We start from the raw sequence: 26,769 nt of genomic DNA, 5'->3' as shown, positions 1-26,769 counted from the left end.
ACTCATGCACTAAACCAAATCCATAACTTCCTGTTTCACCAGAAGGAAGAACAAGACTTATTTGCCTGTCTTATTATATGATTTCTACTCTGTCCCCCGCCTCTCTTTTCTTTTTCACTAGTTCTTTTGATATTTCTCTCTTATTCTAAAGAAAGACGTTCCCATGTCTTGCTTTGGTGAATTGGCAGCAGATGTGTATGTTGTTCTGAACACTTCCAGTGAATTCACCTGTGTGCAAGGATGCAGTGCAATATCCTGAATATTTAAAATGGCTTCTGCTGCTAAAAGGTGATATTCCTTTGTTTTCACTCAGCCGAGGCTCACGTTCTACTTTCTGTTTCCCAGAAGTGTTCTGCGTGTAGAGATACAGGAGATTAGGAGAAATCAGCCTCCCCCGGCAACTCTGCACAAACATGCTTGCTGAGGTTCAGGGCATGTTCTAATTGTGTTTGCCGTACACAAAATGCATTTGATTTCCAAGGCCCTCCATTCTGGTGCATACAGCCTGATAGATTGCAGTAGAGCCGGGTGAATTGTGTCATTAATTGCTTAGCACTAGACAAAAGAGATGTCTTTTCGTTCTCAAGTTCTGGAATTGAGCTCTGGAATTGTGGGATATTAATGAGTCTATGGCTTTTTTATGAGCGCGTAGCTGAGAGTGTGAGGTTCCTCTGTGGGCTTATAACGTGACTAAAGGCTGTTCTAAGGATTGCAGCGTGAAAATTATTGTAATGTCCTACATTGTTGGTGAAACTGACATATGGGCTTATTCATTCATTTTATTTATTTAAAATGAATACAAATTCTGCCTTGATTATTTTTATCATATCATCTATTATTGATATGGACAAAGGTCCTATTTACCTTACTAAAGATACATGAGAAAATATGACACATTTAAGTTGTTACACTTGTGCTATTGCATACTGGCCAGACCTTTACCAGAGACTGTAGTCTGGTAAAGGAACATGTTTAACACCGTACAGCAGTTTATTTTATTTTTTATCACAATGTGTGTTGGCGTTTTTGTCTCTGTGGTTGGCCTCAGGTTGGTTTCATCACTGTTCCCCTCAGGTCATGTTCAGCAGCTTCTCTCTTGTAAATAAATGGTAAATGAATGCGGTCATCGTGTAGATCACAGCCAGATGCTGGTGGTGCTGGGGAGGGGCGGGTCTCTATGATTCAAACCCAGAGTTTTTATGGGAATGTTTAATTACAATGTCTGCCGCCGTATTCCACATGAGACACTCATCACATGACCGGTGTATTCACACCATACATGAGGTCATAGGAAACTACGTGTGATACTACCTGTATATTGATTAAATGAATAGGGAGGCCCTTTTTTTACTATCTTATTATTGTATATTATACTCGTTCATATAGAGTTTCTTATTAAGAATATTATTTCTATGATTTATTGAATTTTGTGGCTGTTTTCATGGAAGGCTTTGACCAGTAGAAAGTTTGTGCACTGATTATGTGTGTGTGTGTGTGTGTGTGTGTGTGTGTGTGTGTGTGTGTGTGTGTGTGTGTGTGTGTGTGTGTGTGTGTGTGTGTGTGTGTGTGTGTGTGTGTGTGTGTGTGTGTGCGCGCGCAGGTGTCCTGTCCCTGCCTGCACACTTCAGCCCGTACACGGAGGGCGAGCAGACGGCTGTGGAGAGTCGGGAGGACGCCTACGCACAGCTGGAGCTGCACACCCTGGAGCAGGCCCTGCTGGCCACCTGTGTGGGGAGCATCTCTGAGCTCAGTGAGTGTCTCTGCGTTAGCCACGGCTACGTCTGTCTGTCTGTGCTGCACCTCTCCTGTCTGTCTGTCTGTCTGTCTGTCTGTGCTGCACCTCTCCTGTCTGTCTGTCTGTCTGTCTGCTGCATCTCCCCTGTCTGCTTGAGCTTTGCTTCCCCTGTTCCCCTCCCATATCTCTCTGGCTGTGTTGGGTAATAGCAGGTAACTGAATAACTGAAAAGTACATGATTATTATTATACTTTGCTTAATTAATATTGGGGGACAAATTTGTTCCAAATATAATTTTTTCCTTCCCAAGCCCTGTTCCTGTTTACATAGTCGAGTGGATGTGTGTTGGTGAGTGTGTGTGCGTGTGTTCCTGTGGATGTGTGTCGGTGAGTGTGTGTGCGTGTGTTCCTGTGGATGTGTGTCGGTGAGTGTGTGTGCGTGTGTTCCTGTGGATGTGTGTCGTGAATGTGTGTGCGTGCGTGTGTTCCTGTGGATGTGTGTCGGTGAGTGTGTGTGCGTGTGTTCCTGTGGATGTGTGTCGGTGAGTGTGTGTGCGTGTGCTCCTGTGGATGTGTGTCGTGAATGTGTGTGCATACGTGTGTTCCTGTGGATGTGTGTCGGTGAGTGTGTGTGCGTGTGTTCCTGTGGATGTGTGTCGGTGTGTGTGCGTGTGTGTGCGTGTGCGTGTGTGTTCCTGTGGATGTGTGACGTGAGTGTGTGTGCGTGTGTTCCTGTGGATGTGTGTCGATGAGTGTGTGTGTGTGTTCCTGTGCATGTGTGTCGGTGAGTGTGTGTGAATGTGTTCCTGTGGATGTGTGTCGTGAGTGTGTATGCGTGTGTTCCTGTGGATGTGTGTCGGTGAGTGTGTGTGCGTGTGCGTGTGTTCCTGTGGATGTGTGTCGGTGAGTGTGTGTGCGTGTGTTCCTGTGGATGTGTGTCGGTGAGTGTGTGTGCGTGTGTTCCTGTGGATGTGTGTCGTGAGTGTGTGTGTGTGTGTGCATGTGTTCCTGTGGATGTGTGTCGGTGAGTGTGTGTGCGTGTGTTCCTGTGGATGTGTGTCGGTGAGTGTGTGTGCGTGTGTTCCTGTGGATGTGTGTCGGTGAGTGTGCGTGCGTGTGTTGCTGTGGATGTGTGTCGGTGAGTGTGTGTGCGTGTGTTCCTGTGGATGTGTGTCGGTGAGTGTGTGTGCGTGTGTTCCTGTGGATGTGTGTCGGTGAGTGTGTGTGCGTGTGTTCCTGTGGATGTGTGTCGGTGAGTGTGTGTGCGTGTGTTCCTGTGGATGTGTGTCGTGAGTGTGTGTGTGTGTGTGCATGTGTTCCTGTGGATGTGTGTCGGTGAGTGTGTGTGTGTGTGTTGCTGTGGATGTGTGTCGGTGAGTGTGCGTGCGTGTGTTGCTGTGGATGTGTGTCGGTGAGTGTGTGTGCGTGTGTTCCTGTGGATGTGTGTCGGTGAGTGTGTGTGCGTGTGTTCCTGTGGATGTGTGTCGTGAGTGTGTGTGTGTGTGTGCATGTGTTCCTGTGGATGTGTGTCGGTGAGTGTGTGTGCGTGTGTTCCTGTGGATGTGTGTCGGTGAGTGTGTGTGCGTGTGTTCCTGTGGATGTGTGTCGGTGAGTGTGTGTGTGTGTGTTGCTGTGGATGTGTGTCGGTGAGTGTGCGTGCGTGTGTTGCTGTGGATGTGTGTCGGTGAGTGTGTGTGCGTGTGTTCCTGTGGATGTGTGTCGGTGAGTGTGTGTGCGTGTGTTCCTGTGGATGTGTGTCGGTGAGTGTGTGTGCGTGTGTTCCTGTGGATGTGTGTCGGTGAGTGTGTGTGCGTGTGTTGCTGTGGATGTGTGTCGGTGAGTGTGTGTGCGTGTGTTGCTGTGGATGTGTGTCGGTGAGTGTGCGTGCGTGTGTTGCTGTGGATGTGTGCCAGTGAGTGTGCGTGCGTGTGTTCCTGGCGGGAACAGCAGGTTGGTGACTAAGTGTGCAGTGGAAATGAGTAAGGCAGAGTTTGTGACTGTGCTGTACGAGCTCTGCCTCTGTGGGTATAATCTCTCATGGTACCAGTAAGAAGGCGGCACACTTTGACCGTGGGCACATTTGGGCAACATACATCCATCTTATCCAAGCAGCTGGAAGTGGGGTCCTGCAACAGGAAGTGGAACAATGTGACAGGAAGTGAGACCCAGTGACAGGAAGTGGGACCTCGCAGCTGATAGTCAGGTTCTGTCCATGGCCTGATAGTGGCCTGTGAGATGCGAGTACAGAGGAAGAGTGCGAGTCCGGACCGCATCAGAGGAGACGTCACATGATCACATGGGAGCTGCGTGAGCTTACTGGTGATTGGCTGTCTAATGGATATTAGTGATCATGCATTTCTTCCCCTGGAAGCATTTCCTGTGGCCTCTGACATTTGGATATTTACCATTGCATCAGCCAAAATTTAAGAAATAAAACAGAAAGAAAGGCAAATCAGCACATGGTGGTGCGCTCAAAAGATATTTGATAAATATTGTTTCTCACTCGGCCCTAGTGAGGAACAATCTATGAACCAAATCCCTTCCTCCCTCCCTCCCTCCCTGGGCAAGGCTGTGACTACTTATGACTGTCTTACAAAGTCTTGTAATGACAAGTTAAATGTTCTTACCTCATTAGCAAATGGTGAAATGAGTCAAACCTCATTGGCTATATTGTTGTCTTATTTAGCAAAAAAGAAATGGAAATACAATTTTAAGTCTAAATATAAGATTTGTTGAATACTGAATGCTGAATATTGAAGTTTATTTTTGCAGTGGCAAAGTTTGATTTGATCTTGCATGTATTTCAGTGGGAATGACTGCATGTTTTGTTCAGACTCCTGATTACATTATGAATGTGGGGAGTGTCTTGCTTGTACATGGGGAGGCCTCGTACAAGTGTGCTACCGGGCTCTGTTCTGCAGCGTCTGCCCCATTTGTGTTTGTGTATGTTTGTATCTGTGTGTATGTGTGTATGTGTGTATCTGAGTTTGTGTGTATGTATGTGTGTGTATGTGCGTATCTGTGTGTGTATCTGTGTGTGTCTGTGTGCGTGTGTGTTTGTGCATATGTGTGTATGTGTATGTCTGATGTTTGTATCGGTGTGTGTGTGTGTATGTGTGTGTGTGTTTGTGCATATGTGTGTGTATGTGTGTGTCTGATGTTTGTATCTGTGTGTTTGTGTATGTGTGTGTGTTTGTGCATATGTGTGTGTCTGATGTTTGTATCTGTGTGTGTGTATGTGTGTGTGTTTGTGCATATGTGTGTGTCTGATGTTTGTATCTGTGTGTGTGTATGTGTGTGTGTTTGTGCATATGTGTGTGTATGTGTGTGTCTGATGTTTGTATCTGTGTGTTTGTGTATGTGTGTGTGTTTGTGCATATGTGTGTGTCAGATGTTTGTATCTGTGTGTGTCTGTGTGTGTGTGTTTGTGCATTTGTGTGTGTGTCTGATGTTTGTATCTGTGTGTGTCTGATGTTTGTGTATGTGTATGTGTGTGTGTTTGTGCATATGTGTGTGGCTGCACTGCTCCGGTGTGTGTTTAGGTTAGTGGTTCTGAATGAGAGGGTAAAAGGGGCTCAATAAGAGGGTGGGGAAGGCAATTTCCTCTGCAAACAGCTACACACTCTCACACTTGTGCCTGTAGTACAACAGGACCTTCATACAGTTCAGCCACCAGCAGCAAGTTCAAGAGAAGAGCCATAAACGCACACGGTCAGAGCCCTCTTTGTAAGCCATCCCCCCAGCACAGCGCTCCCCCCCACCTCACCAGCCGCAGAACTTTTGCTCATGCATGAGTCTGGCACAGCCAGTGGTGCCAAGGGCATCAGGCACACTGTTCACACTGTGTCTGCACAGAGTCACATTGTCTGGACAGGGCCTGGGCACACTGGCATGTCTGGAGAACCCGGCATTATGAAGTGAATGGAGATTAAAGCAGTGGACAAATCCAACTGATTGATATTACCTTTGGAAATGAAGTCGATGCACTGTGCCACAGTTATTATAGCAAGTGCAGGGTATGCACTGTGCTGAAGCTAAGGAAATTGTTTTTTTAGATCGGCATATTAAATATGTCATTTGTTGACAAAAACGGTTGAATCTAAAGAAAATGATTGTGCAAGTTTTTAAATCATCCAAAATGATTTAATGAGGCTGATTCTGCAGCTCTTATTTTAAATGTGCATCCAACAAAATGTGCTTTGTCACTTAAGAGAAACAGTAAGTGATTAGTACGGTTTTTGTACAATAGAAATTATATTCGTTTTATTGTCTGATGCTGTGGGGTTCTTTTTCTCAGTGCTCTCCTGCGAAGTAAAATAGAGAAATATTACAAATAATCCAAGATAGTTGTTTTTAATATCCCATACCCATTTGGGGGCAATACAGTTGGTCGGAAAATCTAATAAGGGCGATTACAGAAGAAATCCATTTGAGGCCCTTGGAGGGCTTGAACTGATACAAAGGAAGCACTTATCCTCCTGCTGCTCGTGGAGTAACACACTGGGGGTCTCTCTCCTGCTGTGAGACCCCCCACTTCCCACAGCCACACTCAAAGGTTTCTGCCTAAAAATGGACCGTGGAGTAATTGCGCTTAATGTGAAGTGCTTATAGCGCAAAATTACTGCCCCCATCCCTTTGCCCCCATCCCTTACCTCTGCACATCTCCCCCACCAAGCACGGGCTGAAGTCCCCCCGGTGAGATGCTATCTTCGCTGCCGCCAGGACTGTGCTCTTGCGTTTTCGATTTGAGTTTCTCTGAAGAATGTAAACTGTTCCATGCGTGGTGCTCGGCGAGGGCCAAACAGAGTTTGTCTGTGTGCCATCTGATGATGATCGCAGATCCACTGGGCTGAGACTCTGGCTTCCTCTGCCAGTCTCTCTCTTTCCTGTCCCTCTCCCAGAGCCCAGGGGGATTTCCCAGGATTCCTCTGGAACACAGCTACAGAGGGAGAGGATTCGGATTAAAGAGCCTCGTGGGGATTTGTCTCTCCCCCTCTCCTCTGTCCAAAACCAATCTTGAGCTTACATATTTTCATTATATGGGAAAGGGTTTTAGAGGGGACTGTACTTTTTCTGTAAGCAGTAAGGGGGGAAATGGAGTGCATGGATTGAGACTTACAATTTGATGCAAAGTACATGTGGAAAGGTGTTCTGTTTAGATCATCAAAGGAAAATGTGTTTTTACAGTAAGTGTAGCTGTATGTAACTGCAATCCCTGGGATGAGCAGCAAACGCATCTGTCATGATGGACTAACTCCGTTGTTCCCAAACCTCTCATTACATTATTCTTCAGATGCTTTTTTGCAAAGCGACATACAATAAGTGCATTACAGAACCAGTTATTGAACAACTACAGAAAACAGAGAAGGTACAACTGACATAAAGCATCAGTTATCCGTAGCCATCAACATCAAGTCAAGGTAGATATAGGCAGTAATGGTATGTCATATGGAATGTTATAAAATAGCAGCAAGGCATGATTACAAGAATTATGGTAAAGAACTACAACAGCGTTGGAGCTAGTCGAGGTACTCTCCTTTGGGTACTCTCCGTGGGGACCTCCAGCTGGCTGCAGGCTTTTGATGTGTTCCATGTCAAGCACACTGGTCCAGCTAATGTAGCCCCTGCTATACCCTCAAATACCTGGATCTGGCTGGGGCTCCCCACGGAGAGGTGTGGGAACCACTGGACTACCACTGAACAATGAGAATGGCAAACCCTGCAGGCTGTAATGTTGCGTTTCTCCTGGTCCCTGCAGGCGACCTGGTCTCTCGGGCCATGCATCACATGCAGAGGCTGAGCGCTGTACGCCCGGGGACCAGCCCCGCCCGCCAGTCCCGTCACCAGACCGTGTTCTGGTCTCCCGATGCCCTGCACACTCTCTACTACTACCTGCGCTGCCCCCAGATGGAGTCCATGGAGAATCCCAACCTGGACCCCCCACGCATGGCTCTCAGCAAGGAGAGGTACGCACACACACGGACGCGCACACACACACACACACACACACACACCCCTCCAGCAGTACACCTCCCAGCACTCAGCTGCCCTTTGTCAGTGTGTTACTATGCTGTCCTCCGCAAACCACGAGGTCCTTAGAAAATACACACTGCCACTTAATGTTCTTTTGTTGTCCAAATCACAATTAAATCTTTCCATCTGGAAGTTCTGTTAATTCCCATTGCCTCGAAACCAGATATAGAGACGATACCTACTTATGGTGATTGATGTTCAGGGTGGATAAAGAGATAGTGGGTAAGAGTTACCAATGCGGTATACGCTATCCTTACTATGCCCCTCTACTCGGCTCATTTCTTATGTCCGTCAGCAATGTGACCTCCTGGATTATAGATTCTGCTGAGTGACCAGCGTTAGTCCTTGCTTTTGCTGCTTATCTTGTAAGAATGGCACATAAAACAGGGTGCCACAGCGGTAATGCCCATGAAATCAGCCCATTAAGAACTCCTCCCCTGATTTACAAACTTCAGCTCTCGAAGGGCCCGCAGCGAATCATGGAATTCATGCCAAAGCACCGACACCGTGCCATACGCTGAAGTGACTGAAGCGTGAATCCCACTGCAGGTTTATATCCATCTCTGCCAAACCGCCGCTGTCTCCCACAGCAGCTTCTGTTTCACTCCCGGGAAAGGAAATATGGGAAGAGCTACACCCACTCCGGCACGCTCAGGGAGCAAAAAGGCTAAGGAAATACTGGTGAACTGTGATAGAGAAACAGCCGTGAATCTATCAGGGTTTATTAAGCACAGGTGGACCAGGATACTGAGCAAGGGCACATTTTTGGTCTCTTTGTGTGGTGTGTTGTGTGCTTTGGTGTGTGCATGTGTTTGGTGTGTGTGGTATGTGGATGTGTGGGTGTGCTTGCCATGGGTTCATGTATGAGTGTATCTGTGTTTTCTCTGTGTAGTGTGTGTATATACTACTTGATGACCTCATAGCCCATAAGATCAGACACAGGTGTTCTGTAGGTGCCTGAATTCTGAACTATGACCTTAAATAGGTTTTACATTTTTAAATAATCACTATAATAATGAGCACTGATGATTTTCAATTCAGTACAATACTATGGGTCTGACCATATCTACTGGTTACCAATAAGCCTGCTCCCAAGCATATGCTGTATCTACCAGAAATTTAGGAGATGTAAGAAGGTATGAGGTAGAGTTTTAATTCACCATGGAGACTCCCGCCTGACCAGGAGATGCAAATTTGTGGGGAAACCAGTAATTGGAAACGGACACATTTTTTCGCGTGAAAGCTCTCTCTCTGCAGTCCAGTGTGGTCTCCATCCCCCAAAGTTCACACTAACCTCACCTAACCTAACTCCCCAGCCCTACCCAAACTCAGCCCTGTAAAAGGCGCTGTATGTGGAGCATGTTGAAGGTGATGTGGCACAGGTGCACAATGGCCTGTCAGAATGCCTCGGGCGGCTGGTTTGATGTGGGCCCGACAGGCTGCTTGGGTCTCAGGCAGAACCCGGGGAGCGGGGTCCCAAAATCATACACGCGCCACAAACTGGTAGAGAGTGCTCTGTTGGGAGAACAGTGTACTGTGCAGAGCTTCAGCAATGCTGCTTCGCTTTTTAATCTCAGATATGTGAACCAAATGAATTATCTAATTCTCTCAATAAACTCTTCTTCAGATCTGCACGTCTTCAGTGGCATTCTTTCACGTAGCTAATTTTTCAGTATTCATTAAGTCCATCTGTGTGATGTAGCTGGATGCCATGTGTTAGGACCAACCCTTTCTGTTTGTGGTAGGTTATGCTTGTTGCCGTGGTTTTATTTTAATTTTGCACAAATTCCTTTCCTCTTAAACTATTAACAGTGACACAGTTCTGTTAACTTTCAATTCTGTCTTTCTTGTATTATGCATTCTGTATACATTGTTCCATATTCCCATGTAATTCCCTTGAATCTTAGTATTTAAGTTTGAAGTCACTAAAAGAACACAAGCAGACGCACGCACACACACACACACACGCATACTACACACACACACACACACACACACACACACACTGTGTTTGATAATGAAGCTGTGATCAAGATGGTTTTTAAATCCAGACAGGAATGTCCCACAGGCTTAGCATTTCTATTTTCAGTGCACATTATGATCTTCCTCGCTTTTGCCCTTGGAGAGACATCCATGTGGGAAATGGTTTCTGTTGTTTTTACACTCTTCCTTCCATGTGTCCTTTGTGGATTTTGCTTATTTATGAAACATCTGCATCATTTTTTGGCATCAGTCATTTACATATGTCAGTTAGACTGGAATATTCCCCGGGGATGTCACAATTTCATCTTGCATAACTCCATTCCTTCCATTGGATCCCAGCAGAGCTCATTAGCTTCGTATTAATATAGAACGGGAATGAGCCCCTCCCCTTTTTTTATGATTGCCACATTTCTCACCTCTCTCTGGGATTGGAGGGGTAGCAGCAGGGGGAGGGGAGTCTGACAGTGTGTTGAGGAAGAGTCCCAAGCTCTCAGAAGCCTCTTTTTTGCTAGTTGTGTGTCTGTGGGGGGCTGTGCTATGTCACCCCCAGCCCAGCTCTTTGTGTGAGTGACATGAACCAGAGGGCCTGGGCCCTGGGGTAGGAACACATATATACTACACCAGGCCTTGTTTCCATCATCGGAACAGAATCACTCTGTCTGTCTACAAATCCTGTCAAATCAATCGAAGCACTAGAGAGCATGTGCAGTGCATATGATAATGCTACTTTTTGAATAAATGATTATGTCTATACAAGCTAAAGCAGGCTTAGTTATGGAAGTGTGGAGTGGGTCCATTTCTGACAGCCTTACATTTGTAGACGAACGCAGCAGGCTCAACCGTCACCTTCTTGACTAAAATCTCTCCGGTGATCTGGTAGTGTACATTGTTTCTACCCTACATTTTGCGGCGTATTGTGGGGAACATTGAGTGAACTATTCAGGCTGTCAAATTTGATACCGTAAATTCAGAAGCCCTACAAAATGGCCGATTCCCTACACTGTGGACTTTAGAGAGTATAGGGAGCCGTTCCGAACATAGTGCAGGTGTTTTGTCCTTCATTCATGCTCTTATGTTGTTCCTACTCTTGAAACAGAGGCCTTGATTATACAATGTCAAGCACAGATGCTCTGTATATCCAACCCTGCACAGAAGCTGTTTCTTCGCTGTGGTGCTGTCATGCTAATGCGTTTCCAATGCAGCGATTGTTTCCGTCAATATCTTCCTATTTCCCTGAAGGCCCAGAGCGGTCTCTCAGTTCTGCCCGACGCTCCCCGTCGAGCGGATGCTGCTAAATGCTGCCTCTGTGATGGATGTCTCAATGCTGACTCTGTGATACTGCAGATACCTCAATGCTGGCTTTCAGACAGATGTTTCAGGGACTGCCAAAGCTCCTCATGCCTTTTGCACATTTCTCACTGGCACAGTAGGGGACGTTATTCCTCTCCAGCCCACAAAATATAAATAAATAAAAGCAGGCCATTCATACAGTATTCCAGCAGCCACCTTTGAAAATGTGTCGTGCCAGAGTTCCTGCTTTGGTTGAGAGTTCAAAGTAGTCGAGGGATGTTCATTGTATCATCTGGGTAAAGTGAAAACTGTTATTTGCATGTCTATAGCTAATTTAGTAATCTTTAAGTGCTTTTTACAGTGGAACAGGGAAGCTTACTTTAACCGCCATCAATGTGTCCCACTGCGACCATTTCCCAGCAGAATCACTGAAAGTAGAACTAAATAGTTTCTACGTAGAGAATTTATGTGTCTCCTGACAGAACTGTGTCAGACGACGTTTTGCATTTATAGTTGAGACAGTGCATTATACTTTATACGATAGCAACCAGATTACAAAACAAGCAGGGGTTTATTTACGTTCCCAAAAAAAGGTCAGCATCACTACAGAACTAAGAAATTCTGGATATTTTGATATGGAAATTTTACATATAGCTTTGCTAAGAGAAATAAGAGGGCGAAAAAGGCCTTTGAAGGTCTAGGGGTGACGACATTTCTCCTCAAACCCATCTATTTTGCTAGCTAGCTATGTAACAGAATGTCTTCACTCACAACACTTCTGACCGGCCTACGCAACACACCCGTTGCCGACCCTCAAAAGTGTCGGTCTGATGCGAAAACTGTCAAATCTTTGTCTGCGGTCATGTCGCATGACACTTTTTTTCACTGAAGTATAAATTAGCCTTGATGCATGATGTTGACAAAGACAGAATTAGCTAATAGCTTGAGGTTTCTCTGAAGTTAACTCTAATTGTGAACCCCCCTCACCATCTCTCAGGCCCTTCCTGCTCCTCCCCCCTCTGATGGAGTGGATGAGGGTCGCCATTGTTCACGCGGAGCACCGCCGTAGCCTATTGGTGGACAGCGATGATGTCAGACAAACAGCCCGGCAGCTTCTCCCAGGACTGGACTGTGAGCCCAGACAGCTGAGGTAAGAGCGCTGCATACTTCGGAAACTACATCAGTCCTCGCATTATCTTTTGGCCTATAGACCGCATTCCTTCCTAATTTATCTCAGTTTGGGTGCTGGTTTTCTGATTACGGTACAAGCTGCATTCTAGGAATTTGCTGGTTGGCACGCCATCATTAGCAAACCATTCACTATAGCACTGTGATAGCACTTCTGCACTATGCTATACTGTATTATAGCATCTCTCACTCTTGTTCCACAAAGCAGGATTACTGAGATAGCTGGACAATTGCTCTGATTAAAACCCAGACCCCTAAAATCTGGAACATGGACTGACATAAAAATAGCTGTTCCGAGTTTGTGCCGCTTTCCGGCTAACTCAGCAATCCTGCTTTGTGGAACAGGCCCCAGTGGACTCACCCACTCACTCTTAGTCCCACTTCTCTTCGACAAGTTATAAGATCAGTGTCAAATGAATCCCTCCTGTCTACACACATGGGTCTTAGATTCAGGTACAAAATGTCTTCATTTTCTAGTGAACTTTCCTGAAATACAAACAACCCACCCCCAGCTCAGTATCGCGTTAAGTAAATCCTTTCTGAGTCGCAGTGCGTTCCAGAGCGGGAAGACCTAGCTTCCAGTGATAGCACGTCGTTGCCATTAAGTGGCTGAAGGCAGGTTGCTCTCTACTGGACACGCGGTTGTGAATATCCCCTTCCACAGGCCAGAATGCTGCTCCAGCTCCTTCAGGGGCCTGGAGGCCAAAGCTGCGGCTGACCGGTTCCAGCTGGATCTGGGCTTCCGCATGCTCAACTGCGGCAGGACCGACCTCATCGGCCAGGCCATCGCCCTGCTGGGGCCGCAGGGAGTCAACACCATGGACGACCAGGTCAGGGCCAGCACATTCAGGCACAAAAAACCCCGAAAATTACAGATGCAATAATACAGATACAGGTACAGAACTAATCAGGAATGCATATCACTATCAGAAGAGGAGCTGGTACAGCAGTGCCTGGGGATGGGCAGTGACCCTGGTGTGACTGGTGTGTGACCCTGACTGTGGTGTTGTCTGCAGGGAATGACGCCTCTGATGCATGCCTGCTCCGCGGGGGACGAAGCCTTGGTTCAGATGCTAATTGACGCCGGGGCAAACCTGGATGTAGCGGTAAATAACCATGCAACTTTTCCTCATATTTTCTAGTAATTGCAAATAGAGGGCGTATGGGATGTCTCTAGGGCAAAGGGGTGCTTGAGATAAACTAAAAATAGCATATTTCACTGAATAAATTTCACCATAGATCTGCTGCAGTACATTTTTAAGCTACATGTATCAACAGTAAAGCTAAAAATGCTGATATGAGCACGTACGCAGTATGCATGTCAGAACCTGTATCTTTCACATGTTACTTTCCCCACCCAGTTCTCCATAGCTGCTGGAGCTGGTTTATCACTGTAGCGCAGGGTGCTGATAGGCCCAGGCAGGGGGAGCGCAGGGTTACTGTGAGGGGTCCCTGATGCGTTACTGTGGGGGTTCGCCTGTCTTTAAGCTCCTCTCTGGTCTGTCTGTAAGATCCTCTCTGGTCTGTGTGTAAGCTCCTCTCTGGTCTGTGTGTAAGCTCCTCTCTGGTCTGTGTGTAAGCTCCTCTCTGGTCTGTCTGTAAGCTCCTCTCTGGTCTGTGTGTAAGCTCCTCTCTGGTCTGTCTGTAAGCTCCTCTCTGGTCTGTGTGTAAGCTCCTCTCTGGTCTGTGTGTAAGCTCCTCTCTGGTCTGTCTGTAAGCTCCTCTCTGGTCTGTCTGTAAGCTCCTCTCTGCTCTGTGTGTAAGCTCCTCTCTGCTCTGTCTCAGGTTCCCGGCTGGTCCCCCAGGCACCCCTCGGTCCACCCTGACAGCCGGCACTGGGCAGCTCTCTCCTTCGCCGTGCTGCACGGGCACATCTCAGTGGTGCAGGTGAGGCACTGTGCAGGATGTGGGCCTCAGCCACAGTGTTTACTCTCGCTCGCTCTCTCTCTCTCTCTCTCTCTCTCTCTCTCTCTCTGTTTGTCTCACTCTCACTCACTCTAACTCTCACTCTCACACTCTCTATCTGTCTGTCTCTCTCTCTCCCTCTCTCTCTCTCTGTTTCTCTCTCTCTCTCTCTCTCTCTCTCTGTTTCTCTCTCTCTCTCTCTCTCTCTCTCTCTGTTTCTCTCTCTCTCACTCTAACTCTCACACTATCTGTCTGTCTCTCTCTCTCTCTCTGTTTCTCTCTCTGTCTCTCTCACTCTCACTCTAACTCTCACTCTCACACTCTCTCTATCTCTCTGTCACTCTCACTCTCACTCTCTTGCGCGTTTACAATTCGTTCTCTTGACTTGACACACCATACATTTTTAATGAATGTCCATGCATGCCACTGGACATTTCCTGGCGGCGTCATGTCATGATGAGTTGAGTGTGACTGTGTGTGTGACCCTGCCCTCTGTCCTCAGCTCCTGCTGGATGCGGGTGCGGGTGTTGAGGGCGCGGCGGTGAAGAATGGGCAGCAGGGCGGCGCTGAAACCCCCCTGCAGCTGGCCTCCGCTGCAGGTGGGTGTGGCACCCTCTCATCGCCACGGTGACCAGCCGGCATCGTTCTCTGTAACGTTAGCGGGACTCAGACAGTGTCTGTGACCTGATTTACAAAGCCTGCCTGATTTTGTTGTAAATCAAGGGTGAAAATGACACTGGAATGGCAGGTGGATCAATGAGGGTGATTGGATGCACTGGGCATGGACAGGGCTCTGTGCTATGGGTAGACTCATGCACACTCATGTGGTTGGATTTACTGTAAATCTCTAAGCCAAATTCCAAGCAACGGTTTTCCACCTCGCCATATATAGCTCTGCTGGGAAAGACGATTCCCTGTGTGATGTCATAATACCCCCATCTCCCTTACTAAGCACACCACTGAGCAGTAGGATGGCCAATGAGTCACTGACTCACATGTCACTCACTGTGTCGCCAGGCAACTATGAGATGGTGAGCCTGCTGCTGGCCCGTGGGGCTGACCCCCTCCTCAGAGTGCATGATGGGAACGCGCTGACATCATCGCTCTACGAGGAAATGAACTGCTTCAGTCATGCAGCAGCACATGGACACAGGTACGCCAACACAGTGGCCCCTGAGATGTTCAGTCACACACACTAAAGCACACAGTGGCCCCTGAGATGTTCAGAGATATAATTATAGCACACAGTGGCCCCTGAGGCATTCAGTCATATAATTATAGCACACAGTGGCCCCTGAGATGTTTAGGCAGACACACTGAAGCACACAGTGGCTTGCAGTGCGTTCCAGCTCTAACTGAAGCAGCTGCTGAACTCAGTGACTGGAATAATATGCAAAACAATGTACAGATTACAATGTGGTGCATTATGATTATGCGCATATTTCACAGCGTGAGCCGGGACAGAGGAATATATTTATACAGTATACTTCAGTGTGCGTCAGCGCAGTTCGACTGAGTTCCTGTGACTTGGCACTGCTGCAGGGTCCTGGTTGTCATGCCGACCTGTGTCTCCCTCAGGAACGTGCTGCGGAAGCTCCTGGCCCAGCCGGCGCAGGTGAAGGAGGACGTGCTCTCCCTGGAGGAGATCCTGGCCGAGGGGGTGGAGGGGGAGCAGGCCAGGGGCCGGGCCGGGGAGCGGGGGCCCCCCAGCCCAGGCTGCGTGTCTAACGGCGGGGGCCTTCGGCTCTGCAGGGCCCGGAGGAAGGCCCTCCAGGAGGCCACCTACTACAGCGCAGAGCACGGCTACCTGGACACCAGCGTGGAGCTGCGAGCGCTGGGTACGGCTCAGACCACAGACACAGGGCAGGGGAGGGAACAGCTCAGACCACAGACACAGGGCAGGGTACGGCTCAGACCACAGACACAGGGCAGACCACAGACACAGGGCAGGGTACGGCTCAGACCACAGACACAGGGCAGGGCAGGGAACAGCTCAGACCACAGACACAGGGCAGGGGTGGGCACAGCTCAGACCACAGACACAGGGCAGACCACAGACACAGGGCAGGGGTGGGCACAGCTCAGACCACAGACACAGGGCAGACCACAGACACAGGGCAGGGTACGGCTCAGACCACAGACACAGGGCAGGGGTGGGCACAGCTCAGACCACAGACACAGGGCAGGGGAGGGAACAGCTCAGACCACAGGCACAGCGCAGGGGTGGGAACAGCTCAGACCACAGACACAGGGCAGGGGTGGGCACAGCTCAGACCACAGACACAGCGCAGGGGAGGGAACAGCTCAGACCACAGACACAGGGCAGGGTACGGCTCAGACCACAGACACAGCGCAGGGGAGGGAACAGCTCAGACCACAGACACAGGGCAGGGGTGGGCACAGCTCAGACCACAGACACAGGGCAGGGTACGGCTCAGACCACAGACACAGGGCAGGGGAGGGAACAGCTCAGACCACAGACACAGCGCAGGGGTGGGTACGGCTCAGGCCACAGACACAGGGCAGGGGAGGGAACAGCTCAGACCACAGACACAGGGCAGGGGTGAGTCTGTGTTCTCTGTGTAGCGCAGGTGTGTGAGTGACCCTGTGTTCTCTGTAGTACAGGTGTGTGAGTGACCCTGTGTTCTCTGTGTGGTGCAGGTGTGTGAGTGACCCTGTGTTCTCTGTAGTACAGGTGTGTGAGTGACCCTGTGTTCTCTGTGTGGTGCAGGTGTGTGAGTGACCCTGTGTTCTCTGTAGTACAGGTGTGTGAGTGACCCTGTGTTCTCTGTAGTACAGGTGTGTGAGTGACCCTGTGTTCTCTGTAATACAGGTGTGTGAGTGACCCTGTGTTCTCTGTGTGGCGCAGGTGTGTGAGTGACCCTGTGTTCTCTGTAGTACAGGTGTGTGAGTGACCCTGTGTTCTCTGTAGTACAGGTGTGTGAGTGACCCTGTGTTCTCTGTAGTACAGGTGTGTGAGTGACCCTGTGTTCTCTGTGTGGTGCAGGTGTGTGAGTGACCCTGTGTTCTCTGTAGTACAGGTCTGTGAGTGACCCTGTGTTCTCTGTGTGGCGCAGGTGTGTGAGTGTGCCTGTGTTCTCTGTGTGGCGCAGGTGTGTGAGTGACCCTGTGTTCTCTGTAGTACAGGTGTGTGAGTGACCCTGTGTTCTCTGTAGTACATGTGTGTGAGTGACCCTGTGTTCTCTGTAGTACAGGTGTGTGAGTGACCCTGTGTTCTCTGTAGTACAGGTGTGTGAGTGACCCTGTGTTCTCTGTGTGGCGCAGGTGTACCGTGGAAGCTCCACGTGTGGCTGGAGTCTCTGCGCAGCGCTCAGCACCAGGCCCGGCCCGCTGTGGTGCTCTCTCTCCTCAGAGAGTTCACCTCCATCCCGGAGGAGGACTACTGCGAAGAGCTTGTCTGTGTAGGCCTACCCCTCCTCTTCACCATCCTGAAGACCAGCAAGGTACAGACAGACAGGCAGCCTGTGGCTCATAACTGCCCTGAGTCCTGTGAGACAGTACCGATGCCCAATGATGAGCATTGACATAAAATAAGTGGGACGTTTTTATATGGCAATGACCATATTTCTCCCAAGGTGACCTGTCACCTCAAAGGGAAGCTACTATATGAGCTTGTTATGCATAAGTGTATTTCTTCACTTGCTGTCATAGTTTGAAATATTCCTCCCTCTTTCAAAGCCTTAAAGGAAAACACCAACATTTTAGGAAATATGCCTTTTTTCCAACTTTGTACATTCACTGGCTCAATTTGCATGTTAGCATAACCTGTTAGCTTAGCATAAAGACTTGAAGCCTATCAGAGTCGGTAGCCTACCTCCTTCAAAGTAAATACACCTTACAGCAACTCCGAAGTCTTATTTACACAAGGTATCTGTGTAAATATGTGAAATCGAACATCTCGTCCAAGGTAAGTCGGAAAAAAGGTATATTTCCCAAAATGTTGGTGTCTTCCTTTAGTGTGCATGTCCATAGCGCTGTCCAATAGCAAATTGCACTCATTATCACATTGTGCACTTGCTTTAGCCAACAGCTAAGTCATGCAGAATATATACGTTTCAGTGGCTTTCATTGACGCAGATCCACTCTGCTTCCTCCAGAGTGATGCTTTAAACCAGCAACTGGCAGTCACCTTGAGCCACTGCTATGGCTCCGCCCCCCTCCCCATGGTCCCAGAGGTGAAGGTGGCCCTGTCTGCTCAGCTAGGTAATGGACACTTCAGGAACAGCTCTCTGTCATCCCAAAACAACGGCTTAAAACAAACCAAGCACAAAGTAGTATAAATCCCAGGCCCTTCCACCCCAACGTGTTCAAAAGAATGTCCACAGGAATTTGTTTTGGATTATGGTACAGAATGCACACAAATCCAGGGATTACTTGTTTTTTGTTGGGGTGCAGTGCTATTATGAGACTTGGGCGGATTAGTGATGACTTGAAAGAATAATTTGCAAGTGAGAATGATAGATTTCTTAATGCTGCTGAGCTGGGTTATGCTCTATGTAAATCATAGCTACTTTTTTCATTTGCATCAATGCACATTTAGACCATTAGTTTGACAATTTACATACATTTGGGGGTAGATTAAAAGATAAAATATTCTAGGATCTGGTGTTTTCATTGTCTTAAATGCATTTTTATGCTTGTTTTCATTACTCAAGTAGCACAAAATTGCCCTTGATAATCCGCCTACATTAAAGCAAGTGAGTCACCACACTATTTGTGTTTGAAGTGTGAAGTTTGACGTCAGAGGCGCTGACTTTTTCTCTTTACAAAGATCCACACTTCCTGAATAACAGCGAGATGTCAGACGTGACGTTCATGGTGGAGGGCCAGCCTTTTTACGGCCACAGGGTCCTGCTGATCACTGCGTCTGAGAGGTACAGTATGGTGGGAATGTGGGTTGGGGGTGGGGGTGGGGGTGGGGGGGGGATTTGGGGGTTTTAGCACTTCCCTCCTTGTCACCCTTCTCAAACCTTCTGCCCTTTGCATTCCACACTCAGGTTTAAGTCTCTGCTGGGCTCGTGTGGCTCAGATGGAACCGCTGACTCCAACAATGTCCAGATCAGCGACATCAAGTACCACATTTTCCAGGTAATTAAGCCTATAAACGCTGCCCCCTTTGTAGTTGAGTCGTCAACATCCCAAATTATTGTTGCGTTCACATTTCTATGATACAAACTGTGACATAATAAAACTGCAAAATGATGATACCAGATTGTTAAAAAGACTTTCCGCTAGCTTTAACAGTAGATTAGATGCTTATCAGACTCTTATTTGCAAAGTAGGGCAATAAAATTCCCGCTTCAGCAGGTCTAGGTTTTTTGATAATTATTAGATACATACAGTGGGGCAAAAAAGTATTTAGTCAGCCACCAATTGTGCAAGTTCTCCCACTTAAAAAGATGAGAGGCCTGTAATTTTCATCATAGGTATACCTCAACTATGAGAGACAAAATGAGAAGAAAAAAAATCCAGAAAATCACATTGTCTGATTTTTAAAGAGTTTATTTGCAAATTATGGTGGAAAATAAGTATTTGGTCAATAACAAAAGTTCATCTCAATACTTTGTTATATACCCTTTGTTGGCAATGACAGAGGTCAAACGTTTTCTGTAAGTCTTCACAAGGTTTTCACACACTGTTGCTGGTATTTTGGCCCATTCCTCCATGCAGATCTCCTCTAGAGCAGTGATTTTTTGGGGCTGTCGCTGGGCAACACGGACTTTCAACTCCCTCCAAAGATTTTCAATGGGGTTGAGATCTGGAGACTATTCCAGAGACTGGCCACTCCAGGACCTTGAAATGCTTCTTACGAAGCCACTCCTTTGTTGCCCCGGGCGGTGTGTTTGGGATCATTGTCATGCTGAAAGACCCAGCCACGTTTCATCTTCAATGCCCTTGCTGATGGAAGGAGGTTTTCACTCAAAATCTCACGATACATGGCCCCATTCATTCTTTCCTTTACACGGATCAGTCGTCCTGGTCCCTTTGCAGAAAAACAGCCCCAAAGCATGATGTTTCCACCCCCATGCTTCACAGTAGGTATGGTGTTCTTTGGATGCAACTCAGCATTCTTTCTCCTCCAAACACGACAAGTTGAGTTTTTACCAAAAAGTTCTATTTTGGTTTCATCTGACCATATCACATTCTCCCAATCCTCTTCTGGATCATCCAAATGCTCTCTAGCAAACTTCAGACGGGCCTGGACATGTACTGGCTTAAGCAGAGGGACACGTCTGGCACTGCAGGATTTGAGTCCCTGGCGGCGTAGTGTGTTACTGATGGTAGCCTTTGTTACTTTGGTCCCAGCTCTCTGCAGGTCATTCACTAGGTCCCCCGTGTGGTTCTGGGATTTTTGCTCACCGTTCTTGTGATCATTTTGACCCCACGGGGTGAGATCTTGCGTGGAGCCCCAGATCGAGGGAGATTATCAGTGGTCTTGTATGTCTTCCATTTTCTAATAATTGCTCCCACAGTTGATTTCTTCAAACCAAGCTGCTTACCTATTGCAGATTCAGGCTTCCCAGCCTGGTGCAGGTCTACAATTTTGTTTCTGGTGTCCTTTGACAACTCTTTGGTCTTGGCCATAGTGGAGTTTGGAGTGTGACTGTTTGAGGTTGTGGACAGGTGTCTTTTATACTGATAACGAGTTCAAACAGGTGCGATTAATACAGGTAACGAGTGGAGGACAGAGGAGGGTCTTCAAGAAGAAGTTACAGGTCTGTGAGAGCCAGAAATCTTGCTTGTTTGTAGGTGACCAAATACTTATTTTACCGAGGAATTTACCAATTAATTCATTAAAAATTCTTTCCCCCTCATTCTGTCTCTCATAGTTGAAGTGTACCTATGATGAAAATTACAGGCCTCTCTCATCTTTTTAAGTGGGAGAACTTGCACAATTGGTGGCTGACTAAATACTTTTTTGCCCCACTGTACATATTTATGGAACCAAATATCCCTCTTTCTTATGAAGCTCGGACTGTTTTCTGACTAAGGTTGCTGTTAATTTTGTAATCCATTCAGCCATTTTCAAGAAAACTATATATTTGTCAGTATACCTTATTGTTGCGTAATTGCATTGCTAGGTCATTTCAGTATTAAACTAATGTAAAACATGGTAAGTTTCTTGTACAGGATTTCCAACCCTTTTCAACAATGTATAATGTGTCGTATTTAGGTGAATATCTAGGAATATCGCTGCGTTTGCATAGCTGAATGAATAAGCAGACATGCGTAAAACATGCAATGAGTGTCATTGTTCGGCATGAACCTGTGAAGAATACACTAAGCCTTCACCACATATCCATGCTATATCGCTGTAAAACTTTTTTTAAACGTTTTTAAATGTTTTTAGCTTTTCCCTGGGGTATTTATCTGGCTGTTATGCATAAATGTCTGTTGGATACATGCTTTTATAGGACTAGTACAAAATAGGTGGAAGTTTCCCTCTCGGGGGGCAAAGTAAAAAGGGTTAAGGATGTTGGCTTCTTCAGAGCCATAAGGTGGCTGACTGTTAGCAGTGTTAGAAACATTGCAGGGTTACTGAGTTAGCTGGATAACTGCACTGCAAAACCAGGAACCCTCCCAAATGTGGAACATTGACTGAAATAAAAATAGCTTTACTCAGCGGTGTTATCTGGCTAACTCAGGATTCCTGCTTTGTGAAATACCCCCTGTTCTCACTATTGAGATCCCTGACTGTGCCTCTCCCAGCTGTGGATGGGCAGTGAGAGAGAATTTCAGTCAGGGAGATTGTTTAACTGTACAAGAGTGACTCCTCTGGTGGAGTGGGTGATTGCAGTTTTACTGCTTGCCTGCGTTTGAAGTTGCACAATGACTGTGTAACTATTGAGTGTACAGTATACTGTTCTGTGCCCTCCAAATGAACAGCGGTAGTAATGGGACAGGACAGTGAATGTGAGCAGGCATTCCAAATGAATGAACAAATTAATACATTTAAAAGTTTTTTTTAAAGGTTATTAGGTAAATAGGACATTGCTTAATCCTTTGGTGATCGCTGGTCTTGGGGACCACGTAAAGAGACCCAGCGCATAGCTGCTTTGTCCTGTCCGTCACAGCAGGACCCTCTCTGTTTCAGATGATGATGAGCTATCTGTACTGTGGAGGGGCGGAGTCTGTGAAGGGCACAGTGTCCGACGTGCTGGAGGTGAGCGCAGAGATGATTGGACGATGCCAGCGCTGTTTCATTGTCTGATGAAAATTTACATGCATATTAGCTTGACGCACACTTCTGATGTTACTTGACTTCAGTGCAAGTTAAATGGGTTATTAGCACTAATTATTGTGTCACACATTTAGATGGGATGAGTATGTATCATGCTGTTAATGTATCCACATCAGCCCTGGGGGTAATATGAATGTAAAGATTGAGCGAGAGTAATTGAATACAGTGTGGAATGACAGTAGAATGCTCTATGAAGCTCTACGGAAGTTTCAGCGGGTGTACATAATGTGCTGTTCTGTCCCCTGTGCAGCTGCTTGCAGCAGCCAGTGTATTCCAGCTGGGGGCGCTGCAGAGGCACTGTGAAATCATCTGCACACAGATCATTGACCTTGACAATGCCGTGAGCATCTACCGGACTGCCAAGGTGAGCGCCAGTCATCTGAGAGGTCAGGGGTCAGTGGTCAGAGTTCACCAGAGGTCTGATTGTTTTGAAAATTGCATTAGGAACAATATTTAAAACTCAGTTTTTATTTATTTATTAATTGTCTGCTAAAAATAAAAACCTGAAGCCAACTAATGAACAGTGTTCTGATTATGAGCATTGGCAATTTGTATCAGAGATCACACAGCTAAAACGTAATCCTTATAAAGGAAATACCCTGCGGTGTTTGAACAGAGAGATTATATGATTAGGACTGTAGGAATTGAAAGATCATGTAACTGCTTAATCTTGTGCAAAACAAATTCCCTTTGTACAGGGAAATAAAATAAATTGAAGCTGGCTCCAAATTTACAGCTTCTGATTCCCAAATCTTCTGGTCTACCTTCAGTCGAATGCGCTGTGCATTTGTTTGTTAATGAACTGTGCATTTCTGTGTGAATGTGCTGTGCATTTGTGTGTTAATGTGCTGTGTTTGTTTGTGAATGCGCTGTGCATTTGTGCATTTATGCGCTGTGCAATTGTGTGTTAATGCGCTGTGCATTTGTGTGTTAATGCGCTGTGCATTTGTGTGTTAATGCGCTGTGCATTTGTGTGTTAATGCACTGTGCATTTGTGTGTTAATGCACTGTGCATTTGTGTGTCAATGCACTGTGCATTTGTGTGTTTATGCACTGTGCATTTGTGTGTTTATGCGCTGTGCATTTGTTTGTGCTATGATTTCACGGTCTTGATCTAATATGGAAATATCAGGTACCCAAGTGTCTCACATGCCTTTTCTCCCCTAAATCAAGTCTTATTGTTCTGAAACTTGTATTAGACATTTTGGTGCAATGTGTTGATCTCCTTACTGCCACGTGCTCCAGAATAAAAACTAAAACATAAAGGTGTCAGATCCTTTTCTGTGACAGCTATAAAGCTCTGGAATTCACTCCATGTTAATATTTGAATAGGCAGAGTTTATAAATTAAATTTTACATTGTATTTCAATATTTTTATTCTTTGCAATGCTGTCTTTGCCTATGTCTATTTTATCCTCCTTTTTCTATTGTTTTGGAAATTGCTTTGAGTGCCATGTTCTGAAAAGCAATATATAAATAATATCAATAATAATAATAGTAATATTATTATTGATATTTTCATATTGGCGCCTGTAAAGTACACCTGTACTGAACAATTTTTAAAATAAAATAATTTGCCATATTACTACTTTTCTCTTTGAGCCCATGCCTTATCCAAGGTAGACCCTCGATTTTTAATCCGGAGCAGAGAATCGGGAGCCAGTTTCAGCCTCATGCAGCTCTGCATTGTATATATGTACGTATATACGCAGCTCTCCGTCAGTGCGGCTGTGTAACTGCCCTGTGGTGTGTGCAGGCTCATGGGGCCGTGGAGCTGGTGGCGTTCTGCGAGGGATACTTCCTGCAGAACATGGTGGGTCTCCTGGAGAGGGACTGTTTCCGTGGGCTGATCCTGGGCCCGGGGGGCCGCTGGGGGCCCGGGCGAGACTCCCCGCTGGACGGGCTGGAGGCCACGCTGGCACAGAGGCTGCGTTCGCTGTACGTCACCTCACAGGTGTGAGGGGCGCCCCGCCCGGCCAATGAGGACAGCACGGGGACACGCCCCGTGTGTGCATCAGCGTGTGGGCGTGTTCCTGCGCCTGCCTGGAGCTGCTGTGATTCTGGCCCCGTGGAGGCCAATGTACCCACACCCTCCGGACCTTCATCTCCCCGTGACAGCCCTGGCAGGTTAGACTGCAGGCACTGTGAAAGGGATGGTGCACTGTGACACTGCTGCCCTCTGGTGGACTGGAGGGACACTTCCAGAATCCAGCAAAGAGAACGGACCCTGACGGTGAGCCTCAGAACTCAAGGGCAGAAATGAAAGGTTACATTTGGGGAAAAAAACAAAAAAAACACTGTGTGTATGTGTGTCTGTTTTTATGGTATAAGAAAAAAAAAAAGGCTTTTTGGATATAATTTATAATTTAAAGCAGAAACTTGGTTTTATTTAATTGTGGCTGTTTGTTATTCCTGGTGAATAATGTAAAAGAATACTATTAGGGTTTTCTCTGGCCAGTTTTCTACTTGTTTTTTTTTTATTTTTACTTTGGTGCATCATCTTTATTTACTCGAGTTTAGCCTGATAAGTGAGAAGCCCATTTTAAACAAGGCAGCATTTAAATGTGTCAGTTGGGCATTGTTCCGGTGTACAGTAAACATTTATTAGAGGCAAGGTTTTGTTGCCCTTTGCTATGTTGCTCTTTTATCATGCGTTTCGATTAACAGGCATCTCCTGTAGCCGAATAAAGGTGCCATATATTATCGTTATAATTAAGAATTTTTTGTGCATATTTGAGTGCTACTTTTGAAACCATATTTTGGCTAAAACGGAACCCCTTTCGCAGAGATTATTACCGATAATTAAACATGTAACTGCTACTAACATGCTAGTGAAGGCTTGAATGTACAGAACACTTCTCAAAGCACACTGCAGTGAAGTGGGTCGTCACCTCAGTACCCACATCTATCCACATTTTCATAGAGAATAGTACTCGGCCTGTTCAGCATTCAGAGTCTTTATCGATCCTGTAAGCATTACATCAAATTCAGATCATTCAATAAATCTGTGGAAAATGTGCAACGCCCATGCTTCATGTGTTTAAATATATGACCCTTAAATAAATCTGCATGTGTGAATATAGTCCCATGCTTATTCAGGTTTGGAAGATTATAGTCTAGTCCCTATTGCCATTTTATTTTTATAAGCAGTCCGATGGACGTGTTACATATTTCTTAAACTGTGTATAATGGTGATCATACTGAAAATCTATTTTTTCTTTGCAACTGTAATATACATAAAATATCAAGTAAATAAAAATATATGGTACCACTTTACAATAAGGTTACATGAATTGGCATTAACAAATGTAGTTGTTAACTACTGAGAAGTCAATCTGTATAGTTTTGTTTATATATTTATGCTTACCTATGGTTTGTCAATGTATAAATATTCAGATAACATTTGTTAGTAGTTAACAAATAGATTAATGCCAAATTTTATGCTTAATTAATGCATGTGTACATCAGTTAATGTTAGGAACTACATTAGTTAATGTCAATTCATGTACCTTGTAAAGTTTGACCTCATTTCTTTTGCAAAGAGCTGCCTGATGTTAATGTAATGTTCTACAAACCGCAGAAACAAATGGCACCAAAAGCTCCAATGGCACTCTTTGTCCACAAGGTGGCACTGTTGCATTTCCATCATAAAATGTTAAGCATAAGAAATGCCTTCAGAACTAATAAATAAATAAAATGTGTGTAGCTGTGAGATTTGAAGCACAGTAATGCTGCTGTGCCTCCCTTTTTAATGTCTCTTCTCTGTGTAGAGCATCCCTGTCTACCGTAGGTCCCAGATACACACACAGCATGCATCCACAACACAACAGGAGCACCAACCACAATGAAACTAGTGAGCCATAACATTTATCTTAATCATGTGTTGGGCTTTGTCAGAAAGAAACTCTGGGCAGCTCGCAAGGAGACATCAACTTGTTCCAATTCAGGAAATAAGTTCAGAGACACGGATGAGGGTTGAAGAGCTCTCGCACAGAGGCAACACACACCTTGTAAATGAAGGAATTTATTTGTTTTGTACTGAAATTGCTCAGCTCTGTTACAGGGGATCGATGTGTACTGTTGTGTGTCCACCCTTCAAATCCAAGTATTTCACATCCTGTGTTTTGTTCTTGTGTAGTATAAAATAGGAAGGATGACAGTAGGTCGGTATTGCTTTATTTCTTTTAGATTAAAATCCATTTCCCCTGCAGCTTCCTTCTGTTTTACTGTGAGAGGACCCAGGCCCCTTCTGAAGAGGTACAGTACAGTGGAAGCATTGTCAAATTTGTGCACAAACCAGAATAAAAGAGCGGGAAAAAATGACAGAAAAAAGCCAAAACGGGTAAAAACAACATTTGAAATGAAGGGAGAGA

At 46.2% G+C, this 26,769-nt stretch overlaps 1 protein-coding gene across 1 annotated transcript in view; it reads left to right on the top strand.

Annotated features, from left to right (window-relative positions):
- Positions 1 to 25,418, top strand: part of LOC133131200 (ankyrin repeat and BTB/POZ domain-containing protein 2-like) — a 46,873-nt gene extending 21,455 nt beyond the window's left edge. The window contains exons 2-17 of the mRNA XM_061246438.1: positions 1,601 to 1,750; positions 7,493 to 7,700; positions 12,038 to 12,190; positions 12,893 to 13,058; positions 13,245 to 13,334; positions 14,014 to 14,115; positions 14,636 to 14,732; positions 15,151 to 15,286; positions 15,712 to 15,971; positions 17,419 to 17,597; positions 18,252 to 18,357; positions 18,926 to 19,028; positions 19,152 to 19,242; positions 22,250 to 22,318; positions 22,647 to 22,760; positions 24,153 to 25,418. Of these exons, the coding sequence (XP_061102422.1) occupies positions 1,601 to 1,750; positions 7,493 to 7,700; positions 12,038 to 12,190; positions 12,893 to 13,058; positions 13,245 to 13,334; positions 14,014 to 14,115; positions 14,636 to 14,732; positions 15,151 to 15,286; positions 15,712 to 15,971; positions 17,419 to 17,597; positions 18,252 to 18,357; positions 18,926 to 19,028; positions 19,152 to 19,242; positions 22,250 to 22,318; positions 22,647 to 22,760; positions 24,153 to 24,356 (2,228 nt within the window). The 3' untranslated portion in view covers positions 24,357 to 25,418. The remainder of the gene's footprint in view (positions 1 to 1,600; positions 1,751 to 7,492; positions 7,701 to 12,037; positions 12,191 to 12,892; positions 13,059 to 13,244; positions 13,335 to 14,013; positions 14,116 to 14,635; positions 14,733 to 15,150; positions 15,287 to 15,711; positions 15,972 to 17,418; positions 17,598 to 18,251; positions 18,358 to 18,925; positions 19,029 to 19,151; positions 19,243 to 22,249; positions 22,319 to 22,646; positions 22,761 to 24,152) is intronic.
- Positions 25,419 to 26,769: the final 1,351 nt, after the last annotated feature.

This window comes from Conger conger, chromosome 6 (genome assembly GCF_963514075.1).
Source record: "Conger conger chromosome 6, fConCon1.1, whole genome shotgun sequence".
Lineage (NCBI taxonomy): Eukaryota > Metazoa > Chordata > Actinopteri > Anguilliformes > Congridae > Conger > Conger conger.
Note: the sequence above shows the minus strand (reverse complement) of the source record. Positions and strands in the feature narration are given on the sequence as shown.